We start from the raw sequence: 16,369 nt of genomic DNA on the forward strand, positions 1-16,369 counted from the left end.
TAGTTTACAGGGAATGTCTGCCTCTTTTTTTTTATTTCAAATGGTAAAAGTTTATGAACTTTTTACCATTTGAAATCAAATGGTAAAAGCATTTGATTTCAAATGGTAAAACCATTTGAAATCAAAAGTTCATGAACTTTTACCATTTGTGAAACCATCACAAATGGTAAAAGTTTATGAAATACTTTGTCTGCTAAATTAAATAAAGTCCAACAAACTAGCCCAGAACAAAGACAGTAGAACACTCAAAAACTTTTCTGAATGATGTCACAAGAGATATCAATCAGTTCTTCTTTTGTAGATAGGATGGAGTAGTTTTGATTTTACAAGAAAGGATTAGCTATCCACCTGTAATTTTCAATGTCTGTATCAACAGGAAAATATTCTCCATTAGGGATCAACAGCTGTGTGAGGTAATCAATTATTACAGCAATATTTTTTCAACAAGACATGTTGTAAAAGTATTAAAGGTATCACATTGTCCTACTTCAGCTCTCTTCAAAGAAAAATTTTATCTTTATCATTAGCCATGAAGTGTCATGTTTTTACCTTGATGTGATAGATTCAGTGCATTCAGTTTGTCAAATATATTGACAAGATACATGCTATCCCTTGTGAATTATAATTACTAGACAAATTCAATGAATCTCTGCAGTTTATCCCAAGCTGTTTTCCTTGCAGATTCAGTTTCACAATCAGTAAGAAACATCACAATTTCAGAGCATAATTCAAAGAATCTCATTGACACTTTACCTCGATTTAGCCAACATGCTTCAGTGTAAAAATTAAGCAGATGTATTCGCTGCCCATTTCATTGCAAATCTGCCAGAAAAGCCTTGTATTTAAGCAACTGGATTTCACATAATTGAAGGTTTCTATCAGTGTTTTAAAAATATCTTTCACGGTTAAATTTTCATTGTGGTGTACACAGTGTGCTACCACCTTGATTCTCATAACAACATCTGAAATGAGACCCTGCATAGCCACTGTCAGTACAGACAACAATACACTTCTTCCAGTCATGTTTAAGAGCACAAAAAAAAAAGCTGTAATTTTTTTCAAAAATATCAGCTCCTGTTGTAATGTCTTTGTTTCAAATCGTCACAGCTAAGAATGTCTTCGCACAGCTCACCATTATACAGGTGTCAAACAAATACTAACAGCACAGCTAGGCTACCAACATCAGTGCTCTCATCGAGTTGCAGAATAAAATAAGATGACAACTGAGGTCTTTGAATGAGTTCATTTAGAAAATCGACTGAGCAAAACAAAATTCTTCTTTTTACAGTGTCATTATAGAGTGGCTCCTGTTTTATTTTTGCTGATTCATTAGGTCCAAATATTGTCTCACACATGGCATTATCAAATTTTCACCAATAGTGCAGGCCTCTCTTTGGCAAGCAATGTGATAGCTCGGTTTTAGTGAAGCTTCTAATAATTATTTTTTTACAACTCACAAATATAGATTTCACCAAAAAAGTTTTCTTTATGTAATACTTCTTTTTCTCTTCGAAATAAACAGAGAACTTACCATTCAAGTCTCGATTTCTTTCAAAATGTCACATCAAAAGAGAGGGTTTCATATGGTCATTTCTGAGTTTTTGTTCACATATTAAATACAAAAGGATTTGATTCTGCACAGATCTGGCCCAAAATCCGAACAGTCAAAATCCCAACAGCCCAGAATCGTGACAGTATCTACTATATTGTAAAAATATATGAATATAATTCTATATATTTATTAGTTGTAAAAATTTACCTTATTAGATTAATTTTATATAGAAAGAATATAAAAAGTAACAAAAATTTTAATGACAAATACCTCTTTCAATTTGAAGATCATGTTTTCTGTTACAAAAACAAACAGTTTTAAAATACGATCGGCGAATAAAAGCAACTTAATTAATTTTATTTTATTGCATTTAATTGTTAATTTTTCAAGTCTATTTTTCTATATGTATAGGGAATTTGAGCAATAATCATAGGTATGGCATTGAAATGCTAAAGATAAAAATCTTGAAATAAGAATACTTTCCAAAAATGAAAATTTAGAGTATTTTGGCAGCTGCGTAATATTTGTCATAAATATCATTAGCATAAATAAAACTGTAATTATACAAGTATTTATTTATTTATTTATTTATTTGTTATTAGCTGTACTTTCATGAATTTCTTTGACACACAGGCAGGATAGGAGGGGAAAGAGGAGTTATGCTCTTAAGCACATAAAATCTAACAATGTGAGTGACGTGGTGACAGTTGACATAGTACCCAGTACAATGCTGACTCAGTCTGGTATGACACAGGCACTGAGAAAATAAAAATGAGTGTGAATATGTTCAATGACTAATGACAGTGATGAGTATAACAATTTGATTTCTGTATAAAATGTATAAGAGAAAAAAGGTTTTTAGTAACCTTTCAGAATTGTAACCACATCAAAAAATATACAAACATAAAATAGGGCAAAGGCAGTATACACAGACTAAAAATAAATGCTTAATATTATATACACTGGTGTTCGAAGAAAGTGCATCACCTAGGAATTTCACATTTCTAACCCTTTTTAGCAATGGTATGTTACATTAATGACTAGCATCACAAATAGAAATATAAACAAAATATATTTATTAACAGTTAAGGCAAAGCTAAGTAATATTTGACAGGTGCTCTCAAAATATTCCAAAATGAGCATTTACAACTTTTTATGGCTGAAACACTTATGGCTGAAATGTTATCAGAAGACCTCAATTTGCTTCAATTTATCATTTTAAATGGAAAACAAAATGAAAAGTTCACCAGGTGCAAACTAATATTTAGCTGAACTGCCTCTGGCCTGGATGACAGCAGCACACCGTTGAGGCATTGACAAGATCAATTTCTGAAGATAATCAACTGATAGTTCATGGTTCCAAACATGAATTATGGCTTCCTGAAGTTCACGAAGGGTCTTTGGTTTCTTTCTGGCAACTGCAGATTCCACACAATGCCAAAAGTTCTCTAGAGGATTCAGGTCCGGCTGGCTGTTTCCTGGCCAGCTAACAGTTGTAATGGACCGTTCTTCCGACCATTTTTTCACCTGTAACAAATGTAAACACATTACTGTCAAACCTCTAATGCAGAAATGAAGCTAAAGTAACTACAGAAGTGCCTACTTACACTTTTTGTCCAATGACAAGGAGCAGAGTCATCCCGAAAGATGCAGTTACTTAGCAGATTGAAATGGTCTGTAATGGTTGGCAGAAATTTGCCTTCCAATATAGCCAGGTATCCACTGGCATTTACGGAACCTTTTATAAACTGCAGGTGACCTACTCCGCGATATGAAATGTACCCCATATCATTTGGCTGGTAGGGAATTTCACTGTAGACACCATAGTGTCTGGATGGTATTCTTCACCACGTCTCCGGCGAATCGTTTGTCTCCCATCAGAGTCATGCAGGTTGAGTTTCTTCTCATCTGAGAAAATAACTAACTTCTGCTGCTCAGGGATCCATTTGACATGCTCCTTACGCCAAATTAATTGGGCCTTTTTCATTTTTTGTGTGAGGAGGGGGGGCTTCTTAAGATGACGGGCTACAACTCCATTTTTGAAGAGGAGTCTTCTGACTGTTACTGCACTTGCTACCACTCCTGTATGTTCTTCCCATTCTCTTTTCAGCTCAGATGAAGAAGCTTTATGATTTTTAAGGCAAAAGCACTTCAAAACGCAGTCCTGTTTTGGGACAGAGGCTCATTTGCATCCGGTTCCTTTTTTCCTATCAGCAGAACCAGTATTCTTGAGTTGGAAAGAAATCTACTCATTGCTGACTGATTACAAGAGACTCTATAAGCAATATGACGGGAAGAACATCCTAACTCGCCATCGTGACACAAGCAAGGAATGATTGCATCTCTTGCAGAGCGTGCTTATATAGCTGAAAGTATCAGCTGATGCAAATTACATCATCACCTACCCGTGTCAATCTTATTTGATGCAATCTATAAGAAATATTTCCATATACTTACGTAATTCAGTAACAATTACAATTACAGTTTTCTTTGAACACCAGTGTATACTTGTAAAAATTAATAATTTGTAAAAATTTTAAAACATCTGACATGTGGTCATTGTCTGAAAAAATCAGAGTGTATAAGGCCCAGTCAGATGGGCCTTATACACTCTAAAAATAAAACATATTTCATGAACCAGTAAAATTATCATTATCACAGTCAATTAAATTATGTTTTATAGTGAAAATGTCACAAGGCTTGCACATAAGAGAATCATCAGACCTCAGTGCAAATAGTATGTAAGATGACCGTGTTCTATGAGGTGTCAAGCAAGAACAACTTCCTCTTTATGATTCCTGTGCAGACTAGACTGCCATGTTTCAATTACAGGCTTTATTTGATATAATTTATTTGTCTGTCCATTCCACAAATCTTGTCACTGAAATATAATTTTATGGATTATTTGTCTGTAGTCTATGTAGGGAACTGACAGGCCAAGATTATTCATGGTAACTGCTGATTTGGCTACAGTATCAGCCAAATCATTTCCACTAATCCTGATTTGTATGGGAGCTAGCAAAGTGGACATCATATTCACCTTCAGAGAAAGAGTATAGTAGTGTACCCAAAACAGGGTTGGATGAGTAGTGTATCTCATCACTGAGAAAGCAAGTCCTGCGCTCATAGAATCTGTGTATATAATAAACTGTTGGTACTGACATGATGTGATCCAAGGCTAATTCTATAATGTGCAACTCTGCAGTGTATATGCTGCATTCAGGGAGAATATGCTCAATTATAATGGTGTCTAGAAATACAGCAGTGGATCCTATACATGATTCTGACTTCAAGCAGTCTGTGTAAACTGGCACTAAGTCAACATTCAGCTTGGCATGATGAATATAGCTGCAGATAGCCAGATGGAGTACCAGACTTCACTTAATTCTTAAAAGAAAAGTCACATATCAGAAATTTAAATAAATACACCAACTGTTTTGATTAAAATATAGTTTAATACTGTAAAAATATAAAAATATAAATATGATAAAATGTACCGATACAGTGGATAATATTTACAAAACGGATTCACTATAAAATAAAATAAAATATATTACAAAAATGTTAAAATACAATAAAATATGAAAATTAAAAGCAATAAAATAATGATTGTAGCTTTCGGGGACGTCCACCGCCTTTCTCAACAACAATGCTACTTGGGCAACACATCCTTTAGTATCAGGTTCACGGTACGCGTGGCTGACCAGGCGCATGTTCAGTATTACTTTCACGTGCACCGGAACTGGAAGTGGCTCGAGAATGTGGAAACGAGAAGTGCTCATTTCTTGCAAGGACTACAGCTTCCAAGATGGGGTGGAGCCGAACATCCCTATCCCTATTCATGCTACTGTTTTCAGACGAGCCAATCCATAAACTCTCCAACCACTTACGGTCCCAGAACCTGTGCGCCGGTGAAGGATGATAGCATTCTCGGGGAAGACTTGGTGCTGTTTTTCCCAATAATGCTCAGCAACCGCGGACTTATTGAACACTGCGGTCTGTATGGCTCTCATGTGTTCCCCACAGTCTTTTAGTCGCTGTCCTGTCTCCCCCACATAACACTCCCCACAATCCGGGCATCTGATCTCATATATAACCCCACTATTAGAGTCCCTAGCAATGGGGTCTTTGACCTGTGACACTACCGTGTGCAACCTCCAGCCCGAAAGGAACACAGCGTGCCTGAAAGTCACGAAGCAGCCTTGCAATACAATCTGATAAGCCCGGATAGTAGGGAATATAAAATGTGGTGACTGGAACAGACGGTGTTGTTTCATGATTAGACTGCACGTCTCTACTATATTGACCTTCTGGGGGTAACCGCATTTTATAAGGTCCGTCCTAACTTGCTCAATTTCTTTCTCTCTCTCCTCAGAGGTACTACAATGTGTCCTAACCCTACTCAAAAGTGCCCTGGCAATGCTATTTTTATGCTGTGCAGTCTGCGCTGACCTGTAATGGGTGTACTGGCTCCTACACATTGGTTTCCTAAAGATTGCAGTTCTAAGCCAGGAGCCTTCTCTGTACACCATTACATCCAGGAATGGGAGGGTACCGTTCACTTCTACCTCTGAGGTAAACTGTATAAAAGGAGAGAAACCATTGAGAAAACTAACAACATCCTCCTCTCTCCCCTTCTGTACCATAGTGAAGGTGTCATCCACGTATATTTTCCACCTACGCATATTTAAGTTTGGAAGATATATGTTGTGGCGTAGAGTTATGCCTCTCTAGGCATAACTCTACGCCAACATTTGGTCTTTTTCTTTTTTTAGGAGCGGGTGTGAAGACAGTAGGAAGGGGGGGTTGCAAGATAATAGGTACACTAATCTCCCAATTACAACTTATAATGCCACTTCTTGTCGCTTATGTACGACTTGCAAAACATCTGTTTATACCTTTATATTTATTACTTGAATTTTACATAAGATTTCCGGTAGAATTTTTTTTTTTTTTTGGAGTAGAAGTGTCCCAGTTAATCCAATCCTGGTAAATCAAGAGTCTGCTGTACCTTATAAGATAAGTAACTGACCATTCTCTCCTGGATTTTGCACAAACAGCTAATTACAGCAATAGGTTGATAGTTGATAGGAATTTTAGGATCCATTTCTGGCTTAGCAAAAGTAAGAACAATTGCCTTACACCCAGAATCCAGAAACTGTTTTTTGGTTTGATTGAAAAGTGCTTAATCATTTTGTAATGGATGCCATCTGGTCCAACAGCACTTGCATTAGCATGAGTTAAAGCTTTTTTAGCCCTTGTATATAGTACACAATCCATTTTGTAACAATGTTACAAAATGTTTCCACAAGAGCCTTAGCTACAGCACCGGCACAAGTTCAGCGCGTTCCCTGGAACCCGGTCCCACGCTTTAGACAGCCCCATGCTTTCTAAGGTGTCGCGTTACAACTTACAAATACGTGCGCTTTTTCTGCTGCTGTACTTCTACGATGTTTCCGTGTAAGTTAACGACTGGCAAAGTGAACTCCCACCATTCAACCTACTAGAAAATCACTTCGCAACAGTACGACCAGACGAACAAAATACTATATTTTGTTCGTCATGTATTTTAAATACAAGACGTCGTGATGATCAGTTAAATATACAACTGAACAACTGGTCTTTTGGGCACGTGCACTATGCATTACATGTGGCATTTATGATTATTTATTCATTTCATTAATTAGTTGTGTTGTGTTGTGTTGTGACGTGAGAGATTTATTGCTGATAGCTGCTACGTATAAATTTTTTACGGTAAGTTCCATTTTTATTTTTTAAATTAAATTGTAAATTATAATTTTTATAATTTTTTTAGTATCCAGTTCCAGTATGGCTAGCAGAGATAGAGATCGTGGAAGAAAATACATGGGAAGAAAATACTGAAAAATTGAACAGAAAGAAGAAGCGAGATGATTATGTTAAGCATCAAACAAACAGTTATTGAAACAAGACGCCCAAATGACGTTGAAGAACACTCGTATACAGATCAAACAGATGAATTTGAAAAAAAACAGAAACGCAACACAATTTCCTATGAACGATTGTGTAAACGACTCCAAAGAAAAAAAATTGAAGACATCAATAATAGAGAAATAATCGAATTTTCCAACAACAATAGTTGTGAAAATACTGAAAACCATCCTGAGGAAGGAGAAAACAGGAACCATTCTGAAGAAGAAATGGAAGACATCGATAATAGAGAAACAATCGAATTTACCACCAAAAATTGTGAAAACACTGGAAACCGTCCTGAGGAAGAAAAAGATAGGAATTATTTTGACATTGAAGATCCTGGTAAGTGGCCAGCTGAAAGAACAAATAAAATAGTAAGTTTGATAGTTAAACATGGTCCTGTACAAGTCAGCCAATTTAACTTCCCTAAAAATGAACACAAAAGAAGTTTTTCTACAACATATTTTACCAAAACATTAGTGAATGGACAAAGAAAAACACAAAGATGGCTAATTTATTCTAAGTCTAAAGATAAGATATACTGTTTCGCTTGCAAATTATTTTCTACAAGTGATGTTTCATTGGGGGCAGATGGATTTTGTGATTGGTCTCATTTAACTCAGCGAATCACAATGCACGAACGATCTTCAATACATTTACAAGATATAAACAAATGGCTTCAAACAGAGCAAAATCTCCGCACTAACAACCTAATTGATAAAGAATTCGAAAATTGTTTAAAACTGGAAACTGAACGTTGGAAATAAGTTCTTCGAAAAATAGTTGCATCTATTTTATATTTGGCCCAACATAATTTAGCTTTCCGAGGAACTTCCAATACTTTATACTCACCACACAATGGTAATTTTTTGGGTTTAATTGAATTAATTGCAAAATTTTACCCAGTTTTAAATGATCATTTAAATAGAACAGCCTTTTATGGCTGTTCTATTTAAATACCAATATTTAATAAGTGCAATGGCAAATAAAGTAAAAACAGTAATTATAGATGCAATAAAGAAAGCAAAATATTATTCAATTTTATTGGATTGTACTCCAGATGTGAGCCACTAAGAACAATTGTCAGTTGTTCTTCGTAACGTCAGTATAACAGATGATGATGTTGAAATAAAAAAACGTTTTATTAAATTTGAAGTAGTCCATGATACAACAGGAAAAGGACTTTCCGAACCAATCAAGGTTATTTTGGGCAATATGGGATTAAATTGATTTGGCTGTTGTGGTCAAAGATATGACAATGGCACCAACACATGAGGGGAATATATCAGGGAGTACAAGCAAATATATTGCGTGAAAACTCAAGAGCATTTTATGTACCATGCAGAAGTCATAATTTGAATTTGTTACTGGGAGACACAGCAAAATCTTCACCCGAAGCTCTAACCTTTTTTGGTGTTTTACAAAAGATATATATAACATTTGCAGCATCAACATCATGTTGGGATGTTTTAAAAAAAACATATTCAAGAAATTACTCCTAAGCCGTTATCAGGTACTAGATGGAAATGTCGTTTAAATAGTGTAAGAGCTGTTCGCTTTCAACTTCCCCAATTTCGAAATGCTCTCAACGAAGTTGCTACAAACATCTGACTGTAAATTAAAAAGTGAAATTTTGTCCATTGTCCGAAAAATAAATGAATTTGAATTTGTAGTTAGTCTCATCATTTGGTACGAAATATTATCTAAGGTCAATATTGTTAGTAGAGTTCTGCAGAACCAAAAAATGCATATAAATGTGGCCACAAAGCATTTAAAAGAACTGAATGCATTTTTCAAAAAATATAGAAATGAAGGATTCGTAAATGCCATTTCCACAGCAAAAGATATTGCAAAAGAATTAAATATAACACCTAATTTTAAGTCTACATACAGAGGTAAAAGAAGAAAACTGATTACGAAGGAGAGGATGAGTCGTCAACAATCAGCGATGAAGAAAATTTCCAAGTGAATTATTTTTTGACGATAATAGATACCGCATTAGAATAATTTCAAAATAAGTTTGAATTATATGAAAACCATGAAAACATTTTTGGTTTTTTATATATGAGTGAAATCGCAAATATGGATGAGCAACATTTATTCAAATGTTGTCAAGATTTGCATCTCTATTTAAGAAGGAGATATAGACAGAGCAGATGTACTGTATATGAAGAAATCAAGATGTTCCGGACGATTATGCCAGAAAATTGTTTGGGTCTTGACACAATGAAATATATTATAAAAAGCAATCTTTCAGAATCATTTGTTGTTGTTATTTGGTTTTTAGGAGCATTAGAAACCAAGGCCATATTGCTCCGGATACCCCAATTTATTAATTGCCTTGCAAATAATGTTGACAAAGCCAGTAACCGTAGCTTCAGCCGAATGTAGTTTTTCGCAGTTAAAATTAATTAAGAATTACCTTCGATCTGCAGTAAGCCAAGAACATTTTACATCTCTGGCTATTTTGTCTATCAAAAGCGAGGTAGCAAATTCCATAAATTTTGATGATGTAATTAAAGACTTTGCAACGAAAAAGGCCAGAAAAATTATTTAATAATATTCTATGATCTTATATAATATGTAATAATGTGTTTATAATAAATAATTTATTTAGGTGTTCTTTTTTTTTGGCCCCGCACAAGTTTACGCCGGCCCTGCTTAGCTGTTGCACTTGGCTCTGCAATAGTGCACCCATTATGTTCTAGAATTGATGAGGAGTGAGACAAATTTTCCCATCATTTTGCAGATTTTATCCTGGCGACCTTACTGCTGGTTGACTGGCTAATAAATGATGTAAAATGGATTCATGATTCTTTTTGACTCTGTTAGCAAATGTAGCCTGCTTTGGGTAGTACACATTTAAAGGCTATTAAATTAGCCATGGTAGGATATTGTTGTAATATCCACGCAAGCTACGTTTTGAATCTTTTTCTGCTGCTGTGCATTCTACCTGTATGGCAGTTGCAACTGCATGAACAATATTTTGTGGTGTATATCATTGCATTATTTACAGGTTCCTGAATGACTCTACTGATGTTAAACTCTGCTAGATGTTGAAAGGTGTTCCATATGACACATTCCCTTCCATTAATGTCAGCAACACACACTTCAGAATGGCAGTTGCAACTGCATGAACAATATTTTGTGGTGTATATCATTGCATTATTTACAGGTTCCTGAATGACTCTACTGATGTTAAACTCTGCTAGATGTTGAAAGGTGTTCCATATGACACATTCCCTTCCATTAATGTCAGCACTACCCCAACAGGGTAGTATGTGAAGTGAAATCCCTGGTAGGCAAAACAGGGAGACACAACTGCAAAATAAGATCATCAAGGTCCAGGGGATGTTAGTCTCAGGTGGCAAAGAGGTGGCATAAATTATTATTAAAAATCTTACCATAATGCAGATTGCTACCACTTATAAGTTTATGGTAAGAATAATAGGTTGAAAAGGAGTGTGGTTGCCCACAAGGATAACAACTCCATCTCTAGTTCTATCATTACATGGGATTGTACATATGTCTCCTGTAAGCAAAAATAAACTGATGCATGCTTTGGCAAGAAGGCCTTGATGTATCAGTATTCTGCCTGAATCCATGACAATTCCATGGTAAATTTAGCTGGGCTTGGTGGATCCATCAATCAGCTTCCAAATTGCTGAGGGCTTGTTTTTCTCAGCCTTGGATTTATCTTTTTTGGGAAAGTAGGATGCTGTCCTGTGTCTATTTCTTCCTCCAAAAAGAGTTACAAGACTGAATCACCTGGTATCACCCTGACCTTGATCCATTTCTTCTTGTGTTACATGTGGCACTTCAACTTTTTTCAGCCTTTCACTGCCACTTTGTTCTGTTACCAGTGGAGCATTAGAAGGTACAAATATGCAAGTAGCAGCTGATTGGTCGTTCTGCACAGCTTCTGCAACCTTATTAAGTAGCATGTGATTGGCAGTAAATGACTCTTTAAGGTGGGATAGTCATTTCAATTTGAGTTCTGATGGTACAGCTATCTGCTACCTTCTGAGAATATAAAAGTTATTTGGTGTTTACTGGTTTCACCACCTTTCTTGCCACCTGCAAAAAAGCAGTGAATGTCGATATCTCTGGTACTGAAAGCACCTTAAAGGATTTGGAATGTATGGACGTACTGGACAGTAAGATAATATGGACATACTGGACAGCTACGAACTCATTAGGAGACAGTGAATTAAACATAAAGATGATGTTTTTTGTGGCAACAAGATTCCCAGCTTTATGCACAAATGTTTATTTTGCAATTGTCACTCTGTGAGATTTTAAATCAGAACAGATTTTCTCTTCTGACACTTCAAGGATATCCCATTCTGAGATGGCACCTCAGAATGAATTCAGTGTCACAGGAAGTAATTATAATTGGCATTCCCCTAATGGATGTTGCTCAAGAGAAGTTGTTCTGAATGTTTATCACTCCATGGTGAGAGCACCTCCAAGCTGCTAGACCTACAAATTAGAATCACTGGGATCCAATGCCAACAGCCTGAACTTCAGGCTACCACCAAAATAATCCAGTATGTTTGATACATGATGATGTGACCTGTGGAAACTCAGAAAGGAGGATCTGGTGGTTGAAGGGCTCAGCATTAACACAGCACTTTGGCCCCTGCTTCAACAAGACAGATGGTCCTGGAAGGCTCAGCCAGGATCAATCAGGCAGTGAGTTTGCCTACAAGGGTCAAACATGTAAATGTCACTCCCCTACCCATATGATCCAAGGGATAGAATCCAGGCTAGTGGTGGTGAGGGTATGTGTCTAGATAGCCCTGACATCCCTCTCCTGAGTACATTTATTGCTGGCTGGCTAGTGGGCTTCCAATTTGGGCTCCATGTTGTATGAAGAGCACAGGCCCTGAAACAAAATAAAATCAACCATAAATCCAGATAATAAAATCTCTTCTTCTAGAACCTCAACATGGTCCCAACCAGAAAACGCAGTCAATAACCTAGATAAAGTCACTTCAGCAAAGAGACTGCAAATTGAAGAAATATTAGCTCCGACACCTCAATACCTGATAATTCACTCTCCTAGAGAAAAGCCCTTAGGAAAAATGTTGCCCTTCTTATCTGGAAGGCTTTCAAAGGGCTGGCAGGCTCTCCTAAATGTCAAATGGCTTTGCTCGGGAAACATCCTCCTAAAGACCTTCTCTTCTTCTCCTCTGTATGCCATCTTCTAACAGAGGTCAGCAACCATCACGGCAAATGTCTCTCTGTCTCTGGTAGCTCTGAACAGCTACTCAGTGTTCAGTCCTATCCAGTTCTTAATGTTATCAAGCCATTATGTACGTCTTCTCCCAGGCTTTCTTCTTCCTTCCATTTTTCCCTCAATCATTAGCCATGGAATTGCATATTTGTTGTTTGTCATCAGGTGTTCAGGATATACCATTTTCCTTTTCTTTATGTCCTTCAGCAATTTTGGGAACCTCTGTGTGAAAACACAAGCCCCTAGGCTAAGAGACCGGAAGAACAACACAACCAACACAAACCACTCACTAACCTACATAAATCTGGCCTTTACAGAGTTTATATTCATCACATTGCTTGATGCAGAGTTGGAGGGAACCCTCAGAGCCACATTACAATTAACACTAAACACTATACATTGTTCACTTCAAAGATATCATATTAAAATTTAGCACCCAAACATCATAAAAATAAAGAACAACAATCCCCCCAACAACATAAGTAACTGCTACATTAGGCTAATATCAACCTGCTATTACAAAGTTGATCCAAGTATTATTTATGTGCCCTATACATAAAATATAAAGGAACAGTGATTGGAAAATGAGTTTTCATATTATTTTATTGCATTTATTTATTTACCTCATCTGACCACCAATTAATGTCAATAATACGTGAAGCAATAGGATCTGAAAGAAGAGTTGGTGCTCTCCGCTTCATGCCTGGTTCACAGTATTGAGGATTCAAAGAATTATAGCTGGGCTTTTAAGAAAGGGAAATAAAGAGAAATCTTTAATATTTTTTATGATGAAATACAGCTAGAATGAATTATAAACTTAAATATAGAATGTAAAAAAAAATAATTGCTATTACAAACTGCAGCCAGCACTATAAACAGTTTGTGCTAGATAAATATAAATATATATTTTTTATAAGATGCCTCGCTTGAAACCTGAAAAATTAAATATCATTAACCAATATAAAAATGAACTATTAATGCCACTCTTGATATTTTAAGGAGTCCTTATGTGCTGTGATGTAATGACTAGATCGTAGGTATAGCTTAGCTTAATTTTTCAGCACTCCCCTCATAGTAATCCGCTTAGTTGGTGGAAAGTTTTACCACATATATAGTGGTTATGAGATTCTAATAACTTACAGGGATTATAAATTTAAAAACTAAGTTATGGGCTTTAAAAATTTTTCTAAGAAAGGAAAGTGCACCTTCCATTCTATGTTTGTCTAATTAAAATAAATTAAATGAAGAAAGATAAAAGCTAATAGCCGCGTACGAGCAACTTTCGAAATCGTCTTCAGTTAGCTATAGTGGGGAGAGAAGAGCACACGAATGTATTATATACGGGTTGAGTTCCCGGAATGCATTTCAGTGCAAGTGTAAACTTAATACGTGCTAAATTCCAAATAGGGGAGAAGTTGGCGGGAATCTTTTTGTTTAATACGTTAAGTGATGTGTGGCGCTCAATGACAAGGGCTTCGTTTTGAAGGATTTTATAGCTGGAATTTAATTTAACAACTGTAATGGCTGAATCGAAGTGGGTTATGATTATAAGATTAGACGTGTTGTGTTAGTTCTGTACTTGCTAAATTAGATTTGAAGCTATTAAAAGTGGTAGTATGCACGCGTGTTAGAAATTTTTGATGTCCCAAATTTTGCTATTGTACTGCCTATATAACATGCTTGGCAATCTGATTGGCATCTAACCAAATATATAATGTTGTTATGATCTTGTGTCCCATACTCGTGTGTTGTCTTGTATGAACTGAATTTGGATCTTAATTTGTTATAAGATGTGAATATTAATTTGATATCTGTATTCTTAAAAATCTGTTGAAGTCTTCTAGCATATTGTTGATGGTATGGGAGGGCGATAAGGGGTTTATGTATCTTATTCACGTGGTTATTAATTTTGCTTGGGTTATTTATTAGTGTTATTATGGACTTTGGTGATGGTTTCTTTTATTAGTTGTAATGGATATTTTCTGTCAATGAATTTTTTGGTGAGGTATTGCAATTCTACAGATAGGTCTGTTTGTGTGTGACTATATTTTATAGCGTTGTATATCTGATTGTATAGAACTGCTTTTTTGATGTATAGAGGGTGGTGTGAGTGGTAATGTAAGAATTTACCTGTATGTGTGTTCTTTCTGTATATTTTGGTGCCTAAAGATGTACCTATTTTGTATATAGTGAGGTTTAGAAAATTAATTTTATTATCGGTTTCTACTTCGAGGGTAAATTTGAGTCTTTCATGTGTTGTGTTAAACGTGTTCAGTAAAGTATCAATGGTGGTTCTGTTGCCTATTAAGAGGACGTCATCTGCGTATCTCATATATAGTTTAATCCCTGGAGGAAAGGGTTGGAGTATTTTTTTCTTCAATAGAAGCGAGGTAGATTTCAGATAAAGGGGCAGAGATACCAAGGCCCATGGAAAGGCCAAAAATTTGTTCGTAGATGTTATTTTGGAATTTAAATTGTTTGGTGTCAAGTAACAGTGATGTGAGTTCTAAAATGTCATTAATGTTTAAGTCAGTACGTTTTGTCAAAGTGTCGTCTTTAATTAATAGTTCTTTAAGAGCCAGTAGCATGGTTTCAATGTGTACATTTGTATATAGGGAGACGACGTCGAAGGACGCGAAAATATCGTTTTCAGATATGGTCATGGAAGTTATACGTTCGTGTGCCTGTTTAGTATTGTAGACTCTGAACCGAGAAAATCTCATTAAAGGCGAAATAATTTTGACGAGGAATATGGATAGGTTAGCATAGGTGGACTGTTTATAAGAAACGATGGGCCTTAAAGGATAATCTTGTTTATGGAGTTTTACTATTCCAAAAATGTGTGGGAGAATGTTTGACTATTCCAAAAATGTGTGGGAGAATGTTAAGAAGACCCAGAGCCAACAAACAAATTAATGTACACACCCTCCAGCAAATAGGCATATGCAGTAACATTCTCCCACACATTTTTGGAATAGTCAAACTCCATAAACAAGATTATCCTTTAAGGCCCATCGTTTCTTATAAACAGTCCGCCTATGCTAACCTATCCATATTCCTCGTCAAAATTATTTCACCTTTAATGAGATTTTCTCGGTTCAGGGTCTACAATACTAAACAGGCACACGAACGTATAACTTCCATGAAAACCATATCTGAAAACGATATTCTCGTGTCCTTCGACGTATTAAACAAAAAGATTCTTGCCAACTTCTCCCCTATTTGGAATTTAGCACGTATTAAGTTTCCACTGGCACTGAAATGCATTCCGGGAACTCAACCCGTATATAATACATTCATGTGCTCTTCCCTCCCCACTATAGCTAACTGAAGACGATTTCAAAAGTTGCTCGTGCACGGCTATTAGCTTTTATCTTTCTTCATTTAATTTATTTTAATTAGACAAACATAGAATGGAAGGTGCACTTTCCTTTCTTAGAAAAATTTTTAAAGCCCATAACTTAGTTTATAAATTTATAATCTCCGTAAGTTATTAGAATCTCATAACCACTATATATATGCGGTAAAACTTTCCACCAACTAAGTGGATTACTATGAGGTGAGTGCTGAAAAATTAAGCTAAGCTATACCTACGATCTAGCTATTAATGCTACTTAAAAAAACAA

General features: G+C 35.9%; 1 protein-coding gene across 1 annotated transcript in view; it reads right to left on the bottom strand.

Moving 5' to 3' along the window:
- LOC150089359 (NBAS subunit of NRZ tethering complex-like) overlaps nucleotides 1–16,369 on the bottom strand; it is a 1,057,261-nt gene that overhangs the window by 905,295 nt on the left and 135,597 nt on the right. Inside the window, exon 12 of the mRNA XM_090389247.1 lies at nucleotides 13,367–13,486. Within this exon, the coding sequence (XP_090245373.1) occupies nucleotides 13,367–13,486 (120 nt within the window). The remainder of the gene's footprint in view (nucleotides 1–13,366; nucleotides 13,487–16,369) is intronic.

This window comes from Mastigoproctus giganteus, chromosome 2, assembly GCF_048544385.1.
Source record: "Mastigoproctus giganteus isolate SK-2022 chromosome 2, ASM4854438v1, whole genome shotgun sequence".
NCBI classification, from domain to species: domain Eukaryota; kingdom Metazoa; phylum Arthropoda; class Arachnida; order Uropygi; family Thelyphonidae; genus Mastigoproctus; species Mastigoproctus giganteus.